General features: G+C 30.3%; 4 protein-coding genes across 4 annotated transcripts; 2 read left to right on the top strand and 2 right to left on the bottom strand.

The window, feature by feature from the left end:
- Positions 1-12,520: 12,520 nt before the first annotated feature.
- Positions 12,521-14,219, bottom strand: GGS25DRAFT_472930 (transmembrane adaptor Erv26). Its single transcript, XM_049259492.1, has 5 exons — positions 13,933-14,219; positions 13,643-13,876; positions 13,124-13,566; positions 12,955-13,072; positions 12,521-12,730 (listed from the first exon to the last, which is right to left on the bottom strand). The coding sequence occupies exons 1-3, from the start codon at positions 14,000-14,002 to the stop codon at positions 13,220-13,222; spliced, it is 651 nt and encodes a 216-aa protein (XP_049122071.1). The 5' UTR covers positions 14,003-14,219; the 3' UTR covers positions 12,521-12,730; positions 12,955-13,072; positions 13,124-13,219.
- A 311-nt stretch (positions 14,220-14,530) lies between these two features.
- Positions 14,531-15,506, top strand: GGS25DRAFT_512645 (S-adenosyl-L-methionine-dependent methyltransferase; the record flags this gene model as incomplete). Its single annotated transcript, XM_049262798.1, has 2 exons — positions 14,531-14,553; positions 14,690-15,506. The coding sequence occupies 2 exons, from the start codon at positions 14,531-14,533 to the stop codon at positions 15,504-15,506; spliced, it is 840 nt and encodes a 279-aa protein (XP_049122070.1).
- A 666-nt stretch (positions 15,507-16,172) lies between these two features.
- GGS25DRAFT_64020 (Alpha/beta hydrolase fold-1) lies at positions 16,173-17,287 on the top strand. Its single transcript, XM_049265924.1, has 2 exons — positions 16,173-16,712; positions 16,850-17,287. Exons 1-2 carry the CDS (start codon positions 16,296-16,298, stop codon positions 17,177-17,179), a joined length of 747 nt encoding a protein of 248 aa, XP_049122069.1. The 5' UTR covers positions 16,173-16,295; the 3' UTR covers positions 17,180-17,287.
- A 356-nt stretch (positions 17,288-17,643) lies between these two features.
- Positions 17,644-18,453, bottom strand: GGS25DRAFT_517579 (uncharacterized protein; the record flags this gene model as incomplete). The annotated part of the gene is made up of 1 exon (XM_049263412.1): positions 17,644-18,453. One exon carries the CDS (start codon positions 18,451-18,453, stop codon positions 17,644-17,646), a length of 810 nt encoding a protein of 269 aa, XP_049122068.1.
- Positions 18,454-18,959: the final 506 nt, after the last annotated feature.

Genomic DNA, 18,959 nt, shown 5'->3' with positions numbered 1-18,959 from the left:
TAAATACCTCCTTAAAATAAAATTACGACGTCATAATTTTTTATTATAAAAATAAATAAAACGATAATATATTTAACATAAATAACATACATCCGATTTAATTCCTAAATAAAATACTTATTAAGGCAGAGACTAATTACTAAACTATAAAATTAAAAATATTTTACTTAATATAAACTTGCCGGCATTTTTAAATATAAGTTTAATCGTATAAATACCCTATAATAATCTTAATAAATTATAAGTCCACCCGTGGCATAATAAATTAAAATTCTTTATGCTTTATTAACTTAATTAAATTAAATATATAACTTATACTAACCTTAACATATTTATTTTAATTTTCCTTAGATATTTAATATATCCCTAATCGGTTAAATTTAATACTAAATACCTTATCCCATCTACCAACATTACCTAATCTTAACGATAAAAAAAAAATTATTAAAGAAACAAAAAACGTTTTAAACGATATTATTAACAATTTTAATTACATTTTTTAACACCATATATTCCTTATCTTTAATTTAAAACCTTTTATACCTTCCCACTTAATACCTAACAACGTTAAACAATATAATTATAATTTTAATATAAAAGATAATAATTATAATAAACATTCCTCGCCCTTACCGCTAAATTTTAATTATATAACAGAAATATACGTTTAAATAAATAACGTTAAAAAGCAAGTTATAATAACTAAATATGCTAATAACCCTTATCTTACTAAGATTATTACTAAACTAAAAATTTATAAATAAACGTAACGTTTAGCCTAGAATTTTATATATATACTTAAAAACGATAGCCTCCTTTAAACAAAAAAACGGAATAACCGCTAAAAATTATACATTCTTAAAAACTAAATATAAATATTCTTTAAAACGGTTCATAATAAAAAACATTATTTTAAATTACGTCGTATAACATACAACTTAAACGGCTTTAACGTTTAACACTTAATAAAAAAACTACACTAATATCTCGCTTATTATCCGCATTACCAACTTAATTAAACAAACCGTTAAAAAGCTTTAAAGGAATTAAAACCAATCGTAAAGCCTAACATCCCTTATTATACGATTTATATAAACTTTATAATCGACTTACCTAAAATCGACATTAAAGGAATTATATAACATATACTAAATTACGATTATTATAATTCCTTTATAACAATCATTAATAAATTTAATAAAAAAACCTTATTAATTCCTAAACACTTAACATACACCGCTAAAATTTAAACTAAAATATTTTATAAAATGTTTATCGCAACAAACTAAAACCTCTTAACAAAAATAATTATAAACCAAAATTAAAAATTCACCAATAAAATATAATAAATACTTTAACATTATAACGACATTAAAACTGCCATAACAATAAATTACCATACTTAAATAAACGGCACAAATAAAAAACACAATTAAAACGTTAAAATCGTAATAAAATTTTAATACATCGCTTTTCTTAACATTCCTTAAAATAAAATATTAAACGCCCTTTAATATAATTTTAATAATTTTTATTACTTAATATTTAAAAAATTACCAAACAAGGTTATATTAAGCTTTAAGCCTTATATCTTATTATTTATTTTAAAAATAAATATTAACATAATAGATTTTAAGATTTAAAAAAACATATATTAATAAAAAATTTAGACTATTATTAATTACGCCGTAACCAACGTTAAAATCCGCTATAATATCAAATAAAACCCTTAATAATTTAACGTCGAAAAAGAAATCTTCCTTAAACTCCATAAAAATTACCATTTATTTAAGAAACCGGAACAAAAATGGTTTAAATAATACGCAGGTTTTTTTACAATTATAAAAAAAATTAAAAACTTAACTTATAAACTAAATTTTCCATAGCATTAACAAATTTACCGCATCGTTTTAATCGCTTATCTTACTCTTACACCTATTAATACAAACCTTTAATTAAGACGCCGGTTAAAGCCAGGCTAGGTTTTTGTTAACAAAAACAACAACAACTTAGTTTTATACGAAATTAAAAAACTTAAAAAACATTAAGTTAATCACATTAAAAGGCGCCCCATATTAAAATATTTAATATCTTAAAAAAGCTACGGTTTAAAATTCGACAAATAATATTTAAAACCATTCCTAATATAAAACGCCGCATAACTTATTAAAAAGTTTAATAAGAATCACCAACTCACCCTTAATAAATTAAAACTAATTAAAAAATTAAACTTAATTAACAAACCGATCTTTACGTATAACATTAATACCTTTATCGTAATCCTTTCAAACGGCTAATAAGCCGATTAAAAAATAATTCATATCGTTAAAAAAGGGCAGGGGAGACTAAAAAAGGCCAAATAAATCAGATGAATGCTTAGATCGACAGTTTTAGTTAAATTATGATGATTCTTAGTTGCAGGCATACATAAAAAAAAAAAAAAAAAAAGGCGCGGGGGTAGTGACAAGGCCACCTATCACATGCCCTCAAACGCTCCTTCTATTGGAAATAGCTAAATATATAAATAAACAGTTAAGATCTTTAAATCTTAACTAATCTTTCTAATACAAGCTTCTTTAATCTAATCTCATAATACCTATACTAAGACTAATAAAAGTAAAGATTAATTATTAAGTTATAAAATTAAAAATATTTTATTTAGTATAAATTTACCAACATCTTTAAGTGTAAATTTAATCATATAAATATTTTATAATAGTTTTAACAAATTATAAATCCACTTATGGCGTGATAAATTAGAATTTTTTACATTTCGTTAACTTAATTAAGTTAAATATATAGTTTATATTAACTTTAATATATTTATTTTAATTCTTTTTAAATATTTGGTATATTTTTAATTAATTAAATTTAATGTTAAACGCTTTATTTCGTTTGTTAACGCTATTTAATCTTAATAATGAAAAAAAGATTATTAAAGAAACGGAAAACATTTTAAATAATATTATCGATAATTTTAATTATATTTCTTAATATTATATATTTTTTATCTTTAATTTAAAACCTTTTATATTTTCTTATTTAATATTTAATAATATTGAATAATATGGTTATAATTTTAATATAAAAAATAATAATTATAATAAATTGTTAAAATAAATAAGGTGGTTCCGTAATCACGGTGAGTTACAAATAAAAGGTCAAAATTATAAATGTAATTAAAGTTGTTAAGTAGAATGGAAAGGATTGAAAATCCTTTCCTAATTTAAAGTAAGCTATAAAGATGGGCATAAACCATGTGGGTTACGTAACTGTTCCCCACAATTCCTATACTAGCTATCTTTTCTTTTTTCGTACCTATTGCTTTAATTCATTACTTTAATCTATTACTTTATATATTTCCATTTTTATCCTAATATATTAACCTTTCTTAACCTATCTTTGTAATTGTAGCATAAAACAGTTAATATCGACAAATGTTTTTAGTGTTTTATTAGCCTTCGTTTTAATTATAGCATTAGCCGGATTATCTTTTCCCTAAATCTATTAGATTTCCGCGATTTCCCGGCGTTTATATAATTAGCGTAATGATATAATGTCAATTATTAACTTTTTTTTTTTAATAATACCCAGTTTAACTAAACATTTATATAAGGAAAAAGAGTTAGTATAAATTACGACTGGAATTATTGGTAAAATGTCTTATTAATTTAAAATTATTATAAGGGTTTTGTTAAGGGTAATTCCTATATTAATATTATGGATTATCGCATATATCTTACTAGTAAGGACATTTTTAATAATTTTTTAACATTTTGTTAAGCTTTAATATATGAGATTACTTTTTATCCTAAAGAATTTATCGTTTATTGCGTTGTTATTATTTGTTAATTTATTTTTGAAAGCAATTATATAATTTATTTATAAGCTTAAATCTTTATTATTCGCAAAAGATCCATCCACAAATAAGAATAGTTTAGCATCTAAGAAATTAAGGGGAACATATCGAAATTTTTTATTTAAATTTTTGAGTTACTATTAAAGTTTATTATTTAATTAGGCAATTTTATCCTTTCTAGGCTTTTTATATTATATTACCTTAAACATATTATAAGTTACTTCCAGTTAATATATGGTGGCAATATAAACGCTATAAGCTTTTTATTAGATATACTACTAGGCAATATCGTTAATAGACTTTTTAATAAAGATAATTTTCTTTCTTTGTTTTTTTTAACGTAAATATAGTAATCTATCTATATTTTTAAATAAAATATAATTATTAAAAATTAAAGGTTCTTTATCAATAAGATAAGTCTTAAGTTTAGTTAAAAGCTTAGCTTTTTTTAGTTTTTTGTTTTTAAAATAGTCGAATTGTTTGTTAAAGATATCGAAAGTGTCATTAGTTTATATATCGACTAAATCAAAACGTTTATTTGATTTTGTAACGAATAAATAAAGATTATAAGTTAAGGTTTTTATATTAAGTCGTTCTTAATAATACTTAAAATAAATAACCTACCAATATGTTCCAACTTTGGCAATCCTATAAACCAGTTTGAAAATTACTATAATAATATTTTCTAGATATTTCGGAACAAATTTGATAGGTAGTTATGCTAGAAGTTTACGATTAAAAGGCGTATTAGATTGTGTATATATTTGCGTAACGTTACGTAGCTAGATAATCATGCTTTTTTATAATAGCGTAAGGGTAAAAACTGCAATAACTTATTAGCTTACTTATTAAATCGTTAATAATTGGGTTAGTATTACTCGTTTTCCCATGTTACTATGTCCTTAAATAACAAATCTTAATTTCTTATATAAGTTATCTGTTACTTTACCCTTGATTTCTTAGACGATTCGTGAATTAAATATTTAGATGTTGCCATACTTAGTATAGTTGTATTTTTTAAATAAAAATACGCCTTATCCGATTAAGCTTTCAATTTCTTAGGCATTAGAGGCTTCAAATGGTTATCCCGGCGTGGTAATCTTGCCTTTATTACATAGTTATATCAATAGCTATCTATTGATAACTTCTTTTTAGGTTATATTAACAACATTCTCCTTTAGCTTATTCTTACTACCACAAGGATATCCTTATCCTCTTTTAGATATACGTGGCTTTGGATCTTATTCCGATACTTGCTCTAGAACATATTCGTTTAGATTGTCTTCATCCTTCAGTTTACTTTCAAATTTGGATTTAATCGAAATATGTATAATCTTATCGCAATAATAAGGCTTTACAACAATTATCCTAAATTTAACAAGTCTATTATTAATCTAAACAATGCATATTTTACCGTCTCGTACTACCAACTTATAGGATCCTTTCTAGCCTTTATTTTCCCAAAACATTTAAACTTTTAATTACAAAGAAAAGTTGAAGATACTTAACATATTTAAGCCGTTTTGCATATCAAACGCCTCGCTCACCTATCGTCATGCCTTCAATTTTTAGACTTCCACCATAACCTTCTTAATGGCGGCAGCTTACTGGTACAGCGATAGCATAGGTGGTAAGCTTTCAACCAATCGTAGATATGCCCCAAAAACAAGCAATGTCGGAACCAAACCATTGGGTTTTGCTATGTCGTTAACAGCTTTCACAGTTATTTATAGAATATAAGATGGTTTTATGCGATATTTTTTTATATTTTCGGAAATAATTTTGTAGATGCGTTTCAACGGTCTATAATATCATTCCAATTTGCCGATAAAATTATATACTTCTACAAAAACTTCCTCCACCAAAATGGCAAAGGCCTTTACGTTTATTTTAAACTTATTTGCTATAAAGTTTATATCTATATTAAATATTAAGTTATCAGATGATTTTAAATAGGTATCGATCTAAATTATTTTTAAGATGTCTTAAACTTATCTTATAGACATGTTTTTTAAAAATTTAACGGTTTAAAATAAGATTACCTTATCGATAACATGAAGTACCAGTTAATTATTAATATATATAACGTTAATATATATCGTATAGTTAAAATCGATGTCATCCTTAACAATAAATTTAAATCTTTCTAATATACTACCGTATAATTAACATTAATAACAATATTTAATGATTTTCTTAATAATTTTAAGATTAACATCGTTATATCCAACTTTTATAAAGACATTATAAAGGCGTTTAATCGTTAGATAACTAAATTGTCGATATATTTAACGTAATTCCTTTTTTATTAAATAACAATAAGTAATAAAACGTTTTCGTTCCATTAAGAATTATAAATAACCTTATTTACAAATAATAAAATAATTTTTATTTTTATAAATAAAGACGTTTTTCATATTGTTAAGGTATATCCTTAACCGGTCCATATTTTTTAAGTAAAGTAAGAAAGGGGTATTTATAAGTATAATTTAAAACGGGATTATTCCAAATAATATTAAGACTCATATTATTCCTAGGTTTTATTATTTTAGATTATTTCCAAAACAAATTATATGTTAACTGGTAATGATTGTATCGAATTAAATACTTAGATAGATTCGTTACAAAACTTTTAATTAAGATTTATTACTTAATAATATCCCAGTTACTCCCATATCGAAGAATATGCCTTGAAAAGCATTAATATATCAGTTTTTTAAGTAAAACGCAATCGGTATTTTAGAAGTTTCGTAAGGATTTACAACTATTACCTTTTTTAAATCGTCATTATCAAATAAATTAATTCTAGTGAAAACATGTATTATTACCTAATTTATAAAAATGTTAGCAATATTTTTGCCATTAATAACATTATATTAAATCAAATATTATGTTAAAAAGGTTGGTTTTTATTCACCATTATCGTAAATATCATCTTAATCTTTGTGAGTTATATACCATAAGTTAAAATCAACTTAGTTTTACTTTTTATCATTACTTATAGCGACGTTAATTCCCTTATAATCTAAAAAAAAGGCAGTAAAATCTTTATTTATATTTCTTTTTCCGACTTTTTAAACATAACAACGCCATTTATTTTTCTTGGCTTTACGTTTACTTATTGGATACTTTATTAACTAATAATTAAACTTACCGTAAATAAAACATTTCTTATCTTTCTTACCTTATCGATTATTATAACAGCGTTTAAATTAAGCACTTCTAAGATAATAATTCCCTTAAAACTTATTATTATTCCTATACATTTAATCAATCTAATATTAATCGTTAAATACATGGTATTATAAGTTATAGGTATTATAACAGTAAATAATTCCAGCTACACTACGTAGATTAAAGCAAATACTTTTAAATATAATAAATAATTTTAAAATAATAATGTTAAAAATTAAATAACCTTAAATAACATTAATTATACCATCCTTTAAATTAACATTTTTCATATAATTAATTAATAATCCTTTTTAAAGATGTTGGATATATTTAATTAATATATCGAGACAAATAAACAAATCCTTATTAAGATTTTCCTTTATCGTAATATAAATCATAATTGTTTTTCATTTATGTATATATATTTATTAATTTTTAATAATATGGAAGAAACTTTTAATTTTAATAACCATTTGCTCTTAAATAAGTCCTTTCTAAGCAATTTAATTATAATAATATTATAAAACGTAATCCTTTAACATAATTAAATAAATAATAACGTAACCTAAAAATAAAACCCCAGCTTTACCACATATATTTTTAAAGATCTTTATCTTCTCGTTAAGGATATTATACTTATTACCATTGAATTTAATTTTATCGTTATTATACATCTTAACAAGGTCGGTAATCGCCCACGAGTATTATGGTTCGTACGACAGTCGTGGTTCATATAACAGTCTTTATTTAAAAGGGGTTATTGATTAGTTATTACCTCAATTCCTTTAATTATCCCATCCTTAATCGTCCTAATTATCTTAAGCTTGGTTAACTATTCTTAACCGGAAGTTTAAGTTTATATTTAAAAGGTTAAGGGGTTATAAGTTATGTTATAAAATCAAAAAGCCTATAATTAATCTTTATTAAAAAGCAATTATATTATTAAATAAAAGGTAATTATCATTATAACCGAAGAATCAGCCAAATATAATAGGTTTTTAGCCTCGGCTTAAACTTAAACCTAGTCCCGAACCTAAAGCTAAAGTTGGAGCTGGATTTTATCTAATTTAATTATTTAGGGCAAACAAATTACCTGGTTTATTCAAGCCAACCCGTTTATTCGTATTAGGGGTTGGAGTGGTAACGATCACCTTAACTTTTAAAATGCCTTAATTTAATCCCATAAGTTATCATTTATAAGTTTCTAAAACTTTATTTTAATTATCTTTTTTAAAAGATCGTTTTAAGTTGATACCATTTATATTCTTCGCATCTTATTATAGTTTCCTCCGGTAATTAAGGTTTTTTATAAAAACAAATATTATAAAATACTTCGTACTTACATTTGCAACCTCATCTTCTAATAATATAAAAAATTCTTTTACATTAATAACTTTCTTAAGTTTCTTAATAAAAACACAACCAAAAATTCATATACCATGCTTAAAAAAATAATTAATTATCTTCGACTTTAATATTCGATTTAATTTGTCAAAATATCTTACTTCCCAACCGTTAAAATTAACTTGGTATTTCTCCTAAAAATCTTTATCACAAAAATCATCATCGTACATTAAAAATATCTCCACATAATATATATCTAACACCAAAGCATTTAACTCATCGATATTTTCTAAATTTACCTCCTTACCGCTATATTCGTTTTTAATATACATATCCCATATCAGATAGCCATATTTTCGTTTAAAATCTAACTTTAAAGTTAAAATAATAATTAATCCCTTTCCTTTCTTAAAAAGGCCCGCCATTTTAATGGTTACTTATATAAATATAAAATAATAAACGTATAAAGCTTATTATAATAAATAAATATCAAATATAATAATAATAAAAAATTAAATATAAATATTATAAAAAAATAAATAAACATTAATATAATTAAATTTATATTTATAAGTTTAAATTTTTAAAAAAAACTTCTTACAGAAAAAAACTTTATAAATAATAAAAAAAAAATATAACCTAAAATAATAAATCCAAACATAAAAAATGTAGTTGTAAGTTAAAAAAAAATTTTTTAATAATATAATCGCACACTAACGTAAGATAACGCAAAGCTAAAGTCTATAAAATAAATAGCATATAAATACTTAACTATCAAAATATAACATAATTATCTTAAAAGTCTATTCCTAATTATATTTTCTAAACAAATCGGTCCAAATAAGTATTAACTTGGATAAGCTTTTTGGTTTAAATAGGTTTTTAGCTTAGATAAAAGAATCGGCTAAATTTTATTAAAGCAAATATCGTCTTATAGCTTAGTAAAGGGATTGTTAGTTGGATTGTTTATATAAAAAGCTTTCTCGTGATATTCTCAGGTATTATTAGCACAAACATATGCGGCGCCTCGAATATTTACCAATAAATCTCGGTCTAATCTCTTCATATATAATAGACGTAAACTTATAAACGCAAACATAATACGACGCCTCGAAGTTTTTAAATTAATATAAAATTCTTGTATTTATAATAATTATAAATTTCAAAAAGTTTTAATCCAGAAATTCCAAATAAAATTTCTTATCTAAAAATTTCCAATTAAATCTAAAATTACAAATCTTTATTTCTTCTTATCCTAATACTATCAATAATATTATTCGATATAAATCTCCTTATTATTTATAATTAATTTATTTTATCAACCACTAATCAATATTAGAATAAATAAGATAATTCCATAATTATAATAAATTATAAATAAAAGATTAAAATCATAAATATAATTAAAGTTGTTAAATAAGATAAAAAGGATTGAAGATTCTTTCCCAATTTAAAATAAATTATAAAGATGGGTACGGACCATGTGGGTCACGTGACTGTTCCCCACAATTCCCACAAAATATTCCTTACTTTTATTATTAAATTTTAGTTATACGATAAAAATATACGTTTAAATAAATAACGTTGAAAAGTAAATTATAATGGCCGAGTATATTAACGATTTTTATTTTATTAAGATTATCGTTAAGTTAAAAGCTTGGAAATAAGCGTAACGTTTAGCTTAGAATTTTATATATATACTTAAAAATAATAGCTTTTTTTAAATAAAAAAACGAAACAATTATTAAAGATTATATATTCTTAAAAATTAAATATAAACACTTTTTAAGGCAGTTTATAATAAAAACCATTATTTTAAACTATATTATATAACATATAACTTAAATAATTTTAACGTTTAATATTTAATAAAGAAATTACGTTAATATTTTATTTATTATTTGCATTATTAATTTAATTAAATAAATTATTAAAAGGCTTTAAAGAAATTAAAATTAATTATAAAGCTTAGTATTTTTTATTATACGATTTATATAAACTTTATAATTAACTTATTTAAAATTAATATTAAAGGGATTATATAACATATATTAAGCTACGATTATTATAATTCTTTTATAATAATTATTAACAAATTTAATAAAAAGATTTTATTAATTTTTAAATATTTAATGTATATTATTAAGGATTAGGCTAAAATATTTTATAAGATATTTATCGTGGCAAATTAAGGCTTTTTAGCAAAAATAATTATAAATAAGGATTAAAAGTTTATTAATAAAATATAGCAAACATTTTAACGTTATAATAATATTAAAACCGTTATAATAACGGGCTATTATGCTTAAATAAATAATATAAATAAAAGGCATAATTAGGATATTAAAATTATAATAAGATTTTAATATAAAATCTTTTTTAACATTTTTTAAAATAAGATATTAAATGTTTTTTAATATAATTTTAATAACTTTTATTACTTAATATTTAAAAGGTTATTAAATAAGGTTATATTAAACTTTAAACTTTATATCTTATTATTTATCTTAAAAATAAATACCGGCGTAGTAAACTTTAAAATTTAAAAAAATATATATTAATAAGAAGTTTAAGCCGTTATTAATTACGTTACGATTAATGTTAAAATTTACTATAATATTAAATAAAATCTCTAATAATTTAACGTTAGGAAGGAGGTTTTTCTTAAGCTTTATAAAGGTTATTATTTATTTAAAAAATTAAAACAAAAGTGGTTTAAATAACGTATAAGTTTTTTTACGGTTATAAAAAAGATTAAAAATTTAACTTATAAATTAAATTTTTTACGATATTAGCGGATTTATTACATCGTTTTAATTATTCACCTTACTTTTATATTTATTAATGCAAATCTTTAATTAAAGTGTTAATTAAAGTTAAGTTAAGTTTTTATTAATAAAAACGATAATAATTTAATTTTATATAAAATTAAAAGATTTAAAAAACGTCGAATTAACCGTGTTAAAAAGCGTCTTATATTAAAGTATTTAATGTTTTAAAAAAGTTATAATTTGGAATTTAACAAGTGATATTTAAGATTATTCCTAATGTAAAACGTTATATAACTTATCGAAAAATTTAATAAAAATTATCAATTTATTCTTAATAAGTTAAAACTAATTAAGGAATTAAATTTAATTAACGAATTAACCCTTATATATAATATTAATACCTTTATTATAATCTTTCCAAACAGTTAATAAGCTAATTAAAAAATAGTTTATGTTATTAAAAAAAAACAAGGGAGGTTAAAAAAGGCTAAATAAATTAAATAAATGCTTAGATCGATAGTTTTAGTCGGATCGTAATAATTCTTAGTTGCGGACATATACAAAAAAAAAAAAAAAAAAAAAAAAAAAAAAAAAAAGGCGCGGGGGTAATAATAATGCTATTTATTATATACCTTCGAACGTTTCTTTTATTAAAAGTAGCTAAATATATAAGTAAATAATTAAGATTTTTAGATTTTAATTAACTTTTCTAATATAAGCTTTTTTAATTTAATCTTATAATACTTATATTAAAATTAACATTTAATTTAAATAATATATAATATATTTTAATTTAAGTTTTAAATTAAAAATTATATTAAATCTTTTAATTAAAGCTAGGTGGAAAACTTAAACTAACGGCATTTAAACGCTAATTTTAAATATATTAAAGTGCGAATAAGCTTTTAATAATAATTTTATAAGGTGCGAATAATAAAACTTTATATTTAATTAATTTTAACAAAAAAAACGTTTAAAGGCATATAATAAATAACTTTATTAAAATAACATTTTTATTTTTTTAAAATAGAAAAAACTTCTTATTTAAGCTTAATATGTTTGCTTAATAAGTTAAATCTTTTTAAAAAAAACCATATATGTTAAGACATAACCATGGACGTGGATAGCCACTCCCGTGGCTATCCATGGCTACTGCTATATGGGCATCTCCATGGCTGCCGCTGCCACAGCTTGCTGAACCTTATCGGTGTATATATAGCTAGTTTCAAACGTTAGGAGCTCAGCTCTCTTCTTCTCTTCTATATACTTCATTGACTGATTGACCTCTTAAGTCCCATCAATATAATAACCCTCGAAAACTTAGGCATAATATTCATGATTTTAACCTTTATTTGCAACTACCCGTGATCACGGAACCACCTTATCTGTTCCAACAGGCCTCGTGGGCCTCATGAACCCTAATGTCTCAGATGTTACGTAATCCCCCTTTATAGGATATAAGATTGCCAGGCATTGGCAAACGGGAATAGCTTCTCTTTCACTCCTTAAGCTTTAGATTAAATACACTCCTATCAGCATACTGACTCTACCTGATCCCACTCTTACATCTAGTCTAAGCTTGCTGATAAAAGCAGATGCGTTAGTAATTAACCTTATTAAACAATGTAGCGACCGATGCATATATACGGGGATTTTGTTCAGATAAACCCAATCGTTGACATCAAAGTCTAAAGACTCAAATACAATCTAGCATAAGAATTGGAGATGTCATCATAACAATTGCCACCGTATTTTATTGATAGTGAAGGGGCTAAAGAAGAAGGAGGAAAAAGAAGACTCACGTACTAATTATTAGGACTCATGCGCTGCTCTTCGAGAACTTGCTTAGTGATATATCATCCAAAGTTAAATCATGAACTGCCCAATCTATATGGCATTCACGTATATTCGGATGTGGACATACCTTACAAGGATCAGTTTTAATCCACGGGGTTTTTGATGGGAGGTAACTTACGACTCGCTAAGCTCATTTCGTCAACTTCTAACGTACATAGCGTTCATATATACAACATCATTCATTATCTTATTACAACACTAATCCACAGCGGACTCAGAAGCGATCCTCGGGCTTCTTCCACCCTGCTAGGCGCGTAACCTCTCCAATAACCGAGAGTATATTCTCCACGATTAGTTTGACCATGCCCTGCCGTTTATTCTTCCCATCGGCATCGCGCGAGGGCTGTTCGGTGCCAATCGTAGGCAGGACATTATCGCTGGCGGACAGGCTGACAAATAGAGCGAAAGGGATGAGCCACACGCATAAGCCAAAATAGGAGGCGATTTCGGTAAAACTTGGAACGTCCGGCTGATCGTACATCGAGGTCATACGCGAGTATGAGCGCTGCTGGGCCTCGGAGAAGTGTTGGAACCAGAAATAGTGATTAACAAGAACCAACACTACGTCACCGTTAGCTAAAACCCACAGACTGTTTACTGTATAATATTTGGTAGTGCGCGGTTGAGTGCAACGTACCACATGAGGCGATGAATAACGGGTCAGACAACTTGACGAAAGGGAAGCGTCGCATATTGCCGAGGTACACAACGTGAGAAGTCACACCCATGAGTGTCAAGAGAAGGGGAAATCCATCGACTAGGCATAGTAGTAACTGAAGGCCAATTATAGAATATATAAGCTTGGTGAGAAATCGTTTTGCGATGACAGTATGCTCCTCGACAAGTTCAGAGAGATAATAAAGACCGGAAGCTGTTTAGTAGTTCAGCATCGATATATAGGTAAGAATTGTCGGGATTGATGCCTACCGATGGCAAGGGTTAAGAAACAGAAGCCGACGATAGAGCCTAGATAGCCGACAAGAGGTAAAATCCACATGTTTACGGGACAACTATGACGATCTCATAGTATAAAAACGGTGTTTATAAATAATTGAGGTATTGGAACCAGCGAGCATGACGGAGGTTCTTATAAAAGACCGTGCAATGTGCAATTGTGCAACTTGCAACGTTCCTGATATATGCTAACCTTTAGGTGGTACTACTGTGAAGGTATGTACGTATATGAAAGTTGCAGCTTCAATGTTCAATGTTGGATCTTTAGAGTTGGAACTTCATAGTTGGAACTGTCAGGAACGCGACTAACCTTAGAAGAATTGAGCCCTATCAAAGTGCCGAAGATTTTCCATAAACGTATTATGTCATGATATGTATATAAACATAGTTAGTGTGCATCCACTGGCCTTTCATTGACGAGATAACGATAACGATTGGTTCCCAAGTCTGTTGCTCCACAGAAAAGTTATACCATAGTATATCCTGAATCTCTGACCAAGCATACGAGTTCGATGTAGTAAGGTCCAAATAAATCAAAAGAACAAAAAATAGAATTGACTTATAACAAAACATGTCGCGACCAGAGGATACTCTGTAAGTATTCTCATCTCTCAGCTCCCCCCTCTTGCCCCTCTTCTCTCTGCCCCCACCATCACCATCACCATCACCATCACCATCACCACCAAAACACGGATATATCGTCAAATCTAACCTACTTTCTGCCCAAAAGATCCGCCGATGTTCACTACAATGACTCCGAAGCACGCAAATATACCACCTCTTCTCGTATACAGAACATTCAAGCTTCTATGACACATCGGGCTCTGGAACTCCTCGATCTCTCGTCGCCTTCTTTTATTCTAGATGTTGGCTGTGGAAGCGGCTTGTCGGGTGAAATACTCTCCTCGATACCCCCTAACGAAGGTGGCCCACATGTATGGGTGGGTATGGACGTGTCGGCTTCCATGCTTGACGTCGCTCTACAACGAGACGTGGAAGGCGACCTGTTGTTGGCAGATATTGGACAAGGAGTGCCCTTTCGACCGGGAACGTTTGATGCCGCAATCAGTATCAGTGCCATACAATGGCTCTGCAATGCAGAGAGCAGCGATGTGTCACCCGCGGGGCGACTGTCGAGATTCTTCAATGGCCTATACTCAAGTCTGAAAAGGGGCGGACGGGCTGTCTGCCAGTTCTATCCCAAGAATGACGAGCAGAAGAAAATGATTACAACTGCAGCAGTAAAGGCAGGGTTTGGAGCTGGTCTACTCGAAGACGATCCCGAAACCAAAAACGTCAAGGTGTATTTAGTTCTCACGGTTGGTGGTGGTAACATTAACGGCAGCGGTGATATCACAGGGGTAATAAAGGGCATGGAAGATGTAGACGTGCTGGACTCAAGGCGCAACAATCGAAACGGCAAGGGCGAGATCAAGAAGGGAAGCAAGGCATGGATCGTCAAGAAGAAGGAGCAGATGGAACGAAAAGGAAAGGTTGTTAAGGCGACATCTAAATACACGGGGCGGAAGAGACGGGTTAATTTCTAGGTTATCGACCATGTCTTCTCTGCATCGCGCGGCGTTCTCGGAGTTCTAGGTTTTGTGGTTGGTCGAGAAGGGAAATCCCACTTCTCAATATCTATATTATGATCAATCTTGATTCATTGTTAATGACTTGCCAGCATCATTTCCACTTTGACTACCTTGCTAAAGGATACGAGCCCCGACCCGTCCAAGTGCATGCCTCTTGGTGAAGCTCACTATAGAACGAGCCCCTGAAATGCCTATATCATACAGGTCAGTAACAAGTGTTCAGTCGGACTTTGGGTCTGGAAATAGTGAAGGGTGTGTCTATGGGCTAACTAGAACCTGCGTCTTCTAGGTCTCGCCTCGTGACACATCTAACTCATGAACTTGCCATTATCTATAGCCAAACTCCAAGGATATATCTTTCTTCCAGCTTCGGACACATTCCTCGCGGCTGTTTGTCATTGGTATCAAGCCCCTCCCCATCAATACATGAAGCTAGTAAGTATTGGGTATGAAAGTTGGACCCTCGAATCCTACCAGGCAGCCTGGTACCGTGAGTAGTTACACCTCTATTTGTGGGTTTTGGGGTCCTGGTCGAGACTAAACCCGGGTGTTGGTGGTGATTTACATGGCCGAGATCAACCCCCAGTGATCTTAATAGGCAACGAGAAGGGCTTGTGTTCCAATTAGGAGATTAGGCAACCATTTTTGGAGGTGGATCCACGTGTTCTATTAAACCAGCTCATCTCCTACACAGTTATAAGCAGGTAATATTCTCATTTATGTATATAGTTCAACATCAGCAAGATGACAACAGAAGAAAAGCCAACCATCCTTCTCATCCATGGATCATGGCACACCCCACTACATTATCGTCACCTAATCGATGCGCTCCGAGCCCGGGGACATCCCGTTCTAGCACCTGTTCTGCCCACGACAGGACACGATGACTCCATAGATGGCAAAACATTCCTCGATGCTGCTTCCCAGGTTCGGGGGCTTTTGGTCCCGTATCTGGATCAGGACCGCAAAGTAGTCATAGTCGCACACAGCTTCGGTGGAATTGTTACTGCGCACATTGTGGCGGGCCTGTCGTTGGAGGAGCGCTCGGCTCAGGGGTTGAAAGGCGGCGTTACGAGTATTGTATACATTGCGGCACAGCTTTCACCAGAGAACCTACGCTTCAAACCCGGCAACGCACCACCGTTCTTCGAATGGATAGATGTAAGACTGATCTCCCCTTTTATACTCGTTATCCCACTCTTGGGATCAAGCAACTTAGGTCATGTCGTGCCTAAAACTTCCCCCGACTGGTACATAGTTTCAATGTATCAATTGATGTGGCTAATTTCTTCTCATAGCAAAACAAGCATTCCTTACCTGCTGATTTCGCCCGTTCAATACTCTACAATGATGTAGAGGAGCCATGGCTGGACGAGGCTCTGCGTCTGCTAGTCTGGCAAAGTTTAGCTAGCTGCGACCCTGACAATACGTACTCAGCCTCTGAGATCCGGGTCCCTAAAACGTACATCGTGTGTACAAACGACAAAATCGTGGAGCTAGAGTCACAACATAAGCTGGCTGAAATAGCAGGCGCAACTGTGGTGGAGCTGGAGTCTGGTCACAGCCCCTTTCTTGTTAAAAAGGCGATAGAGCCACTAGTTGACATCATTACCAAAGGCAGCCAGTAACGATCCTTACTGATGATATACGTATCAATCTAGAGGGTTTACACAATAATAACTACTTGTGACTTCCTCTGAGCCTTTAACTGCTTAACACATATATATTCTTCATTGACTATGAATTTGCCGAGCTAAGCTTATATGAAATCAGAAAGGTACGTGAGAGATCCGAGACCGAAGGAGTCCTTAGCCATATATAGCAATCTACCATGGCGCCTCCCAGAACATAAATCACATGCTTTCTTCTCATAGTTTAGGGTATCTACTTTCGAGTACATTCTTAGTAGGCCCTTATGAAAAGAAATGTTCGCCAACGTTATCTCGTCAAGCTTTGCAAGATCATGCGTGTAATATGCTAGCAACTGGAGACAAACCCCTATAAACCATTTTAGGGTTTTAGATAGCATTCTGACCTGGAAGACGTCCTGGGAGAATCTGACTATCCACCCCCCTCCCAAAAAGTTCAACGCTCATCTTCCACAGTTTCGGGTTGTACACACAGTGACTTCGTGGATGTAACGAATCTTCCCCCCTTCGACCCTTATGAAATTGGTGCTGGGTGTACCTTCGGGCTTCTTGGTATCAATGAAAGGGAAGTCGTTGAAGATATCAAGCCCGCCCACCTCCTCGTCTATGATGTAACGGCGATTCTTGATCTCGAACTTTTCTGGGAATTGGGGCATGAAGCACGTGTTAGTCGCTGGGTTGCTGGCCCCCGTGTACATGCCACCCTCAAGTCGTGCGCAGGGCGTGCCGTATGGGACCTTGACAGTACCGTCGCTCCAGCTGTCCAGGTATGAGTCGCCGGCCGCCTGAATCACGTCGCGAGCGTCTCGATTGGCCTCTGGAATAGGATCCCATTTCTCTTGTTTAGTCCAGTAAAGCTGCCCTGTTGCGTTGAATGCCCAGTCGCCGTCGTGTGCGACAACGGATTGGAGAGTGGTGAGCTTCTCATCGGTGAAGAGCATCCGTGTGTGGATGACATATGGCACTTTGTTCGTGGCCGCCGATATTTCGGTGAAGGTAGCACATTGGGTTGTGTCATGAAGACTACGGTTGAAGTCGATTGTGATCGCCTGCGACAGAATACCCTCCTTGACATCCTTGACCGCGTCGTTCTCTAGGTAGCTGATGTTACTGGCTAAGGCGGGCAGGCTATGATCTCCGGCAGCTTGCGCTTGAACGTAAGCCGCTGTGGCTCCCTGAAGAAATTCGCGACTGCATTCTGCGGAGGCTTTCGCGACCAGGGCGGCACAGGCCAATATAATTGAATAAACCATGGCTTCTTCTACTCACTTGAGCTGTAATCCCTCAAATGTTTAGACGATTCGTGTTTCCTGGAGCACCGCCCTGATAACACTGAGGTTCTTGCTTCATTTTGTATTCCACAGAAGCCGAAAAGGAGGGGCTCCGAGGTAACCCCCCAGCACGCTTCATTTTGGCTTATATACCCGGCTCAAAAGAATTATGGCAGTTGAGGAAGGGGGTATGGTTCTCTTTACACTCATCGAGCCTCGAGGGAACATGTCGCTATTATTATTATTATCATCCCAATAGGCACCGGCTTCCACTTGATAACCGCACTACCTATAATAATGATCTTTCTACTCTGCCACTCATCATCACAGGAGAGTATAAACCATACAGGAAAATTTTGGGCTGGACCTTTCTCCGCAGAGATTATTGTGCCTAGCCACGATAATTTAGCCGTAATATGAAGAGATTGCTGAAATAGCAGCGGACAGACTAAGGTAGTAATAACTTGAGAACCACCATAATCGGAAAT

This window comes from Hypoxylon fragiforme (genome assembly GCF_022984875.1).
Source record: "Hypoxylon fragiforme strain CBS 206.31 chromosome Unknown GGS25scaffold_1, whole genome shotgun sequence".
Lineage (NCBI taxonomy): Eukaryota > Fungi > Ascomycota > Sordariomycetes > Xylariales > Hypoxylaceae > Hypoxylon > Hypoxylon fragiforme.
Note: the sequence above shows the minus strand (reverse complement) of the source record. Positions and strands in the feature narration are given on the sequence as shown.

Excerpts from the sequence above, each read along its gene's own strand:
- GGS25DRAFT_472930 (XM_049259492.1), bottom strand. The coding sequence starts at position 14,002 with ATGTGGATTTTACCTCTTGTCGGCTATCTAGGCTCTATCGTCGGCTTC. Across the intron at positions 13,877-13,932 it reads TTTCTTAACCCTTGCCATCG|CTTCCGGTCTTTATTATCTC; the intron begins GTAGGCATCAAT and ends ACTACTAAACAG. Across the intron at positions 13,567-13,642 it reads GTTATTCATCGCCTCATGTG|TGTTGGTTCTTGTTAATCAC; the intron begins GTACGTTGCACT and ends ACGGTGACGTAG.
- GGS25DRAFT_64020 (XM_049265924.1), top strand. The coding sequence starts at position 16,296 with ATGACAACAGAAGAAAAGCCAACCATCCTTCTCATCCATGGATCATGG. Across the intron at positions 16,713-16,849 it reads CGTTCTTCGAATGGATAGAT|CAAAACAAGCATTCCTTACC; the intron begins GTAAGACTGATC and ends TTCTTCTCATAG.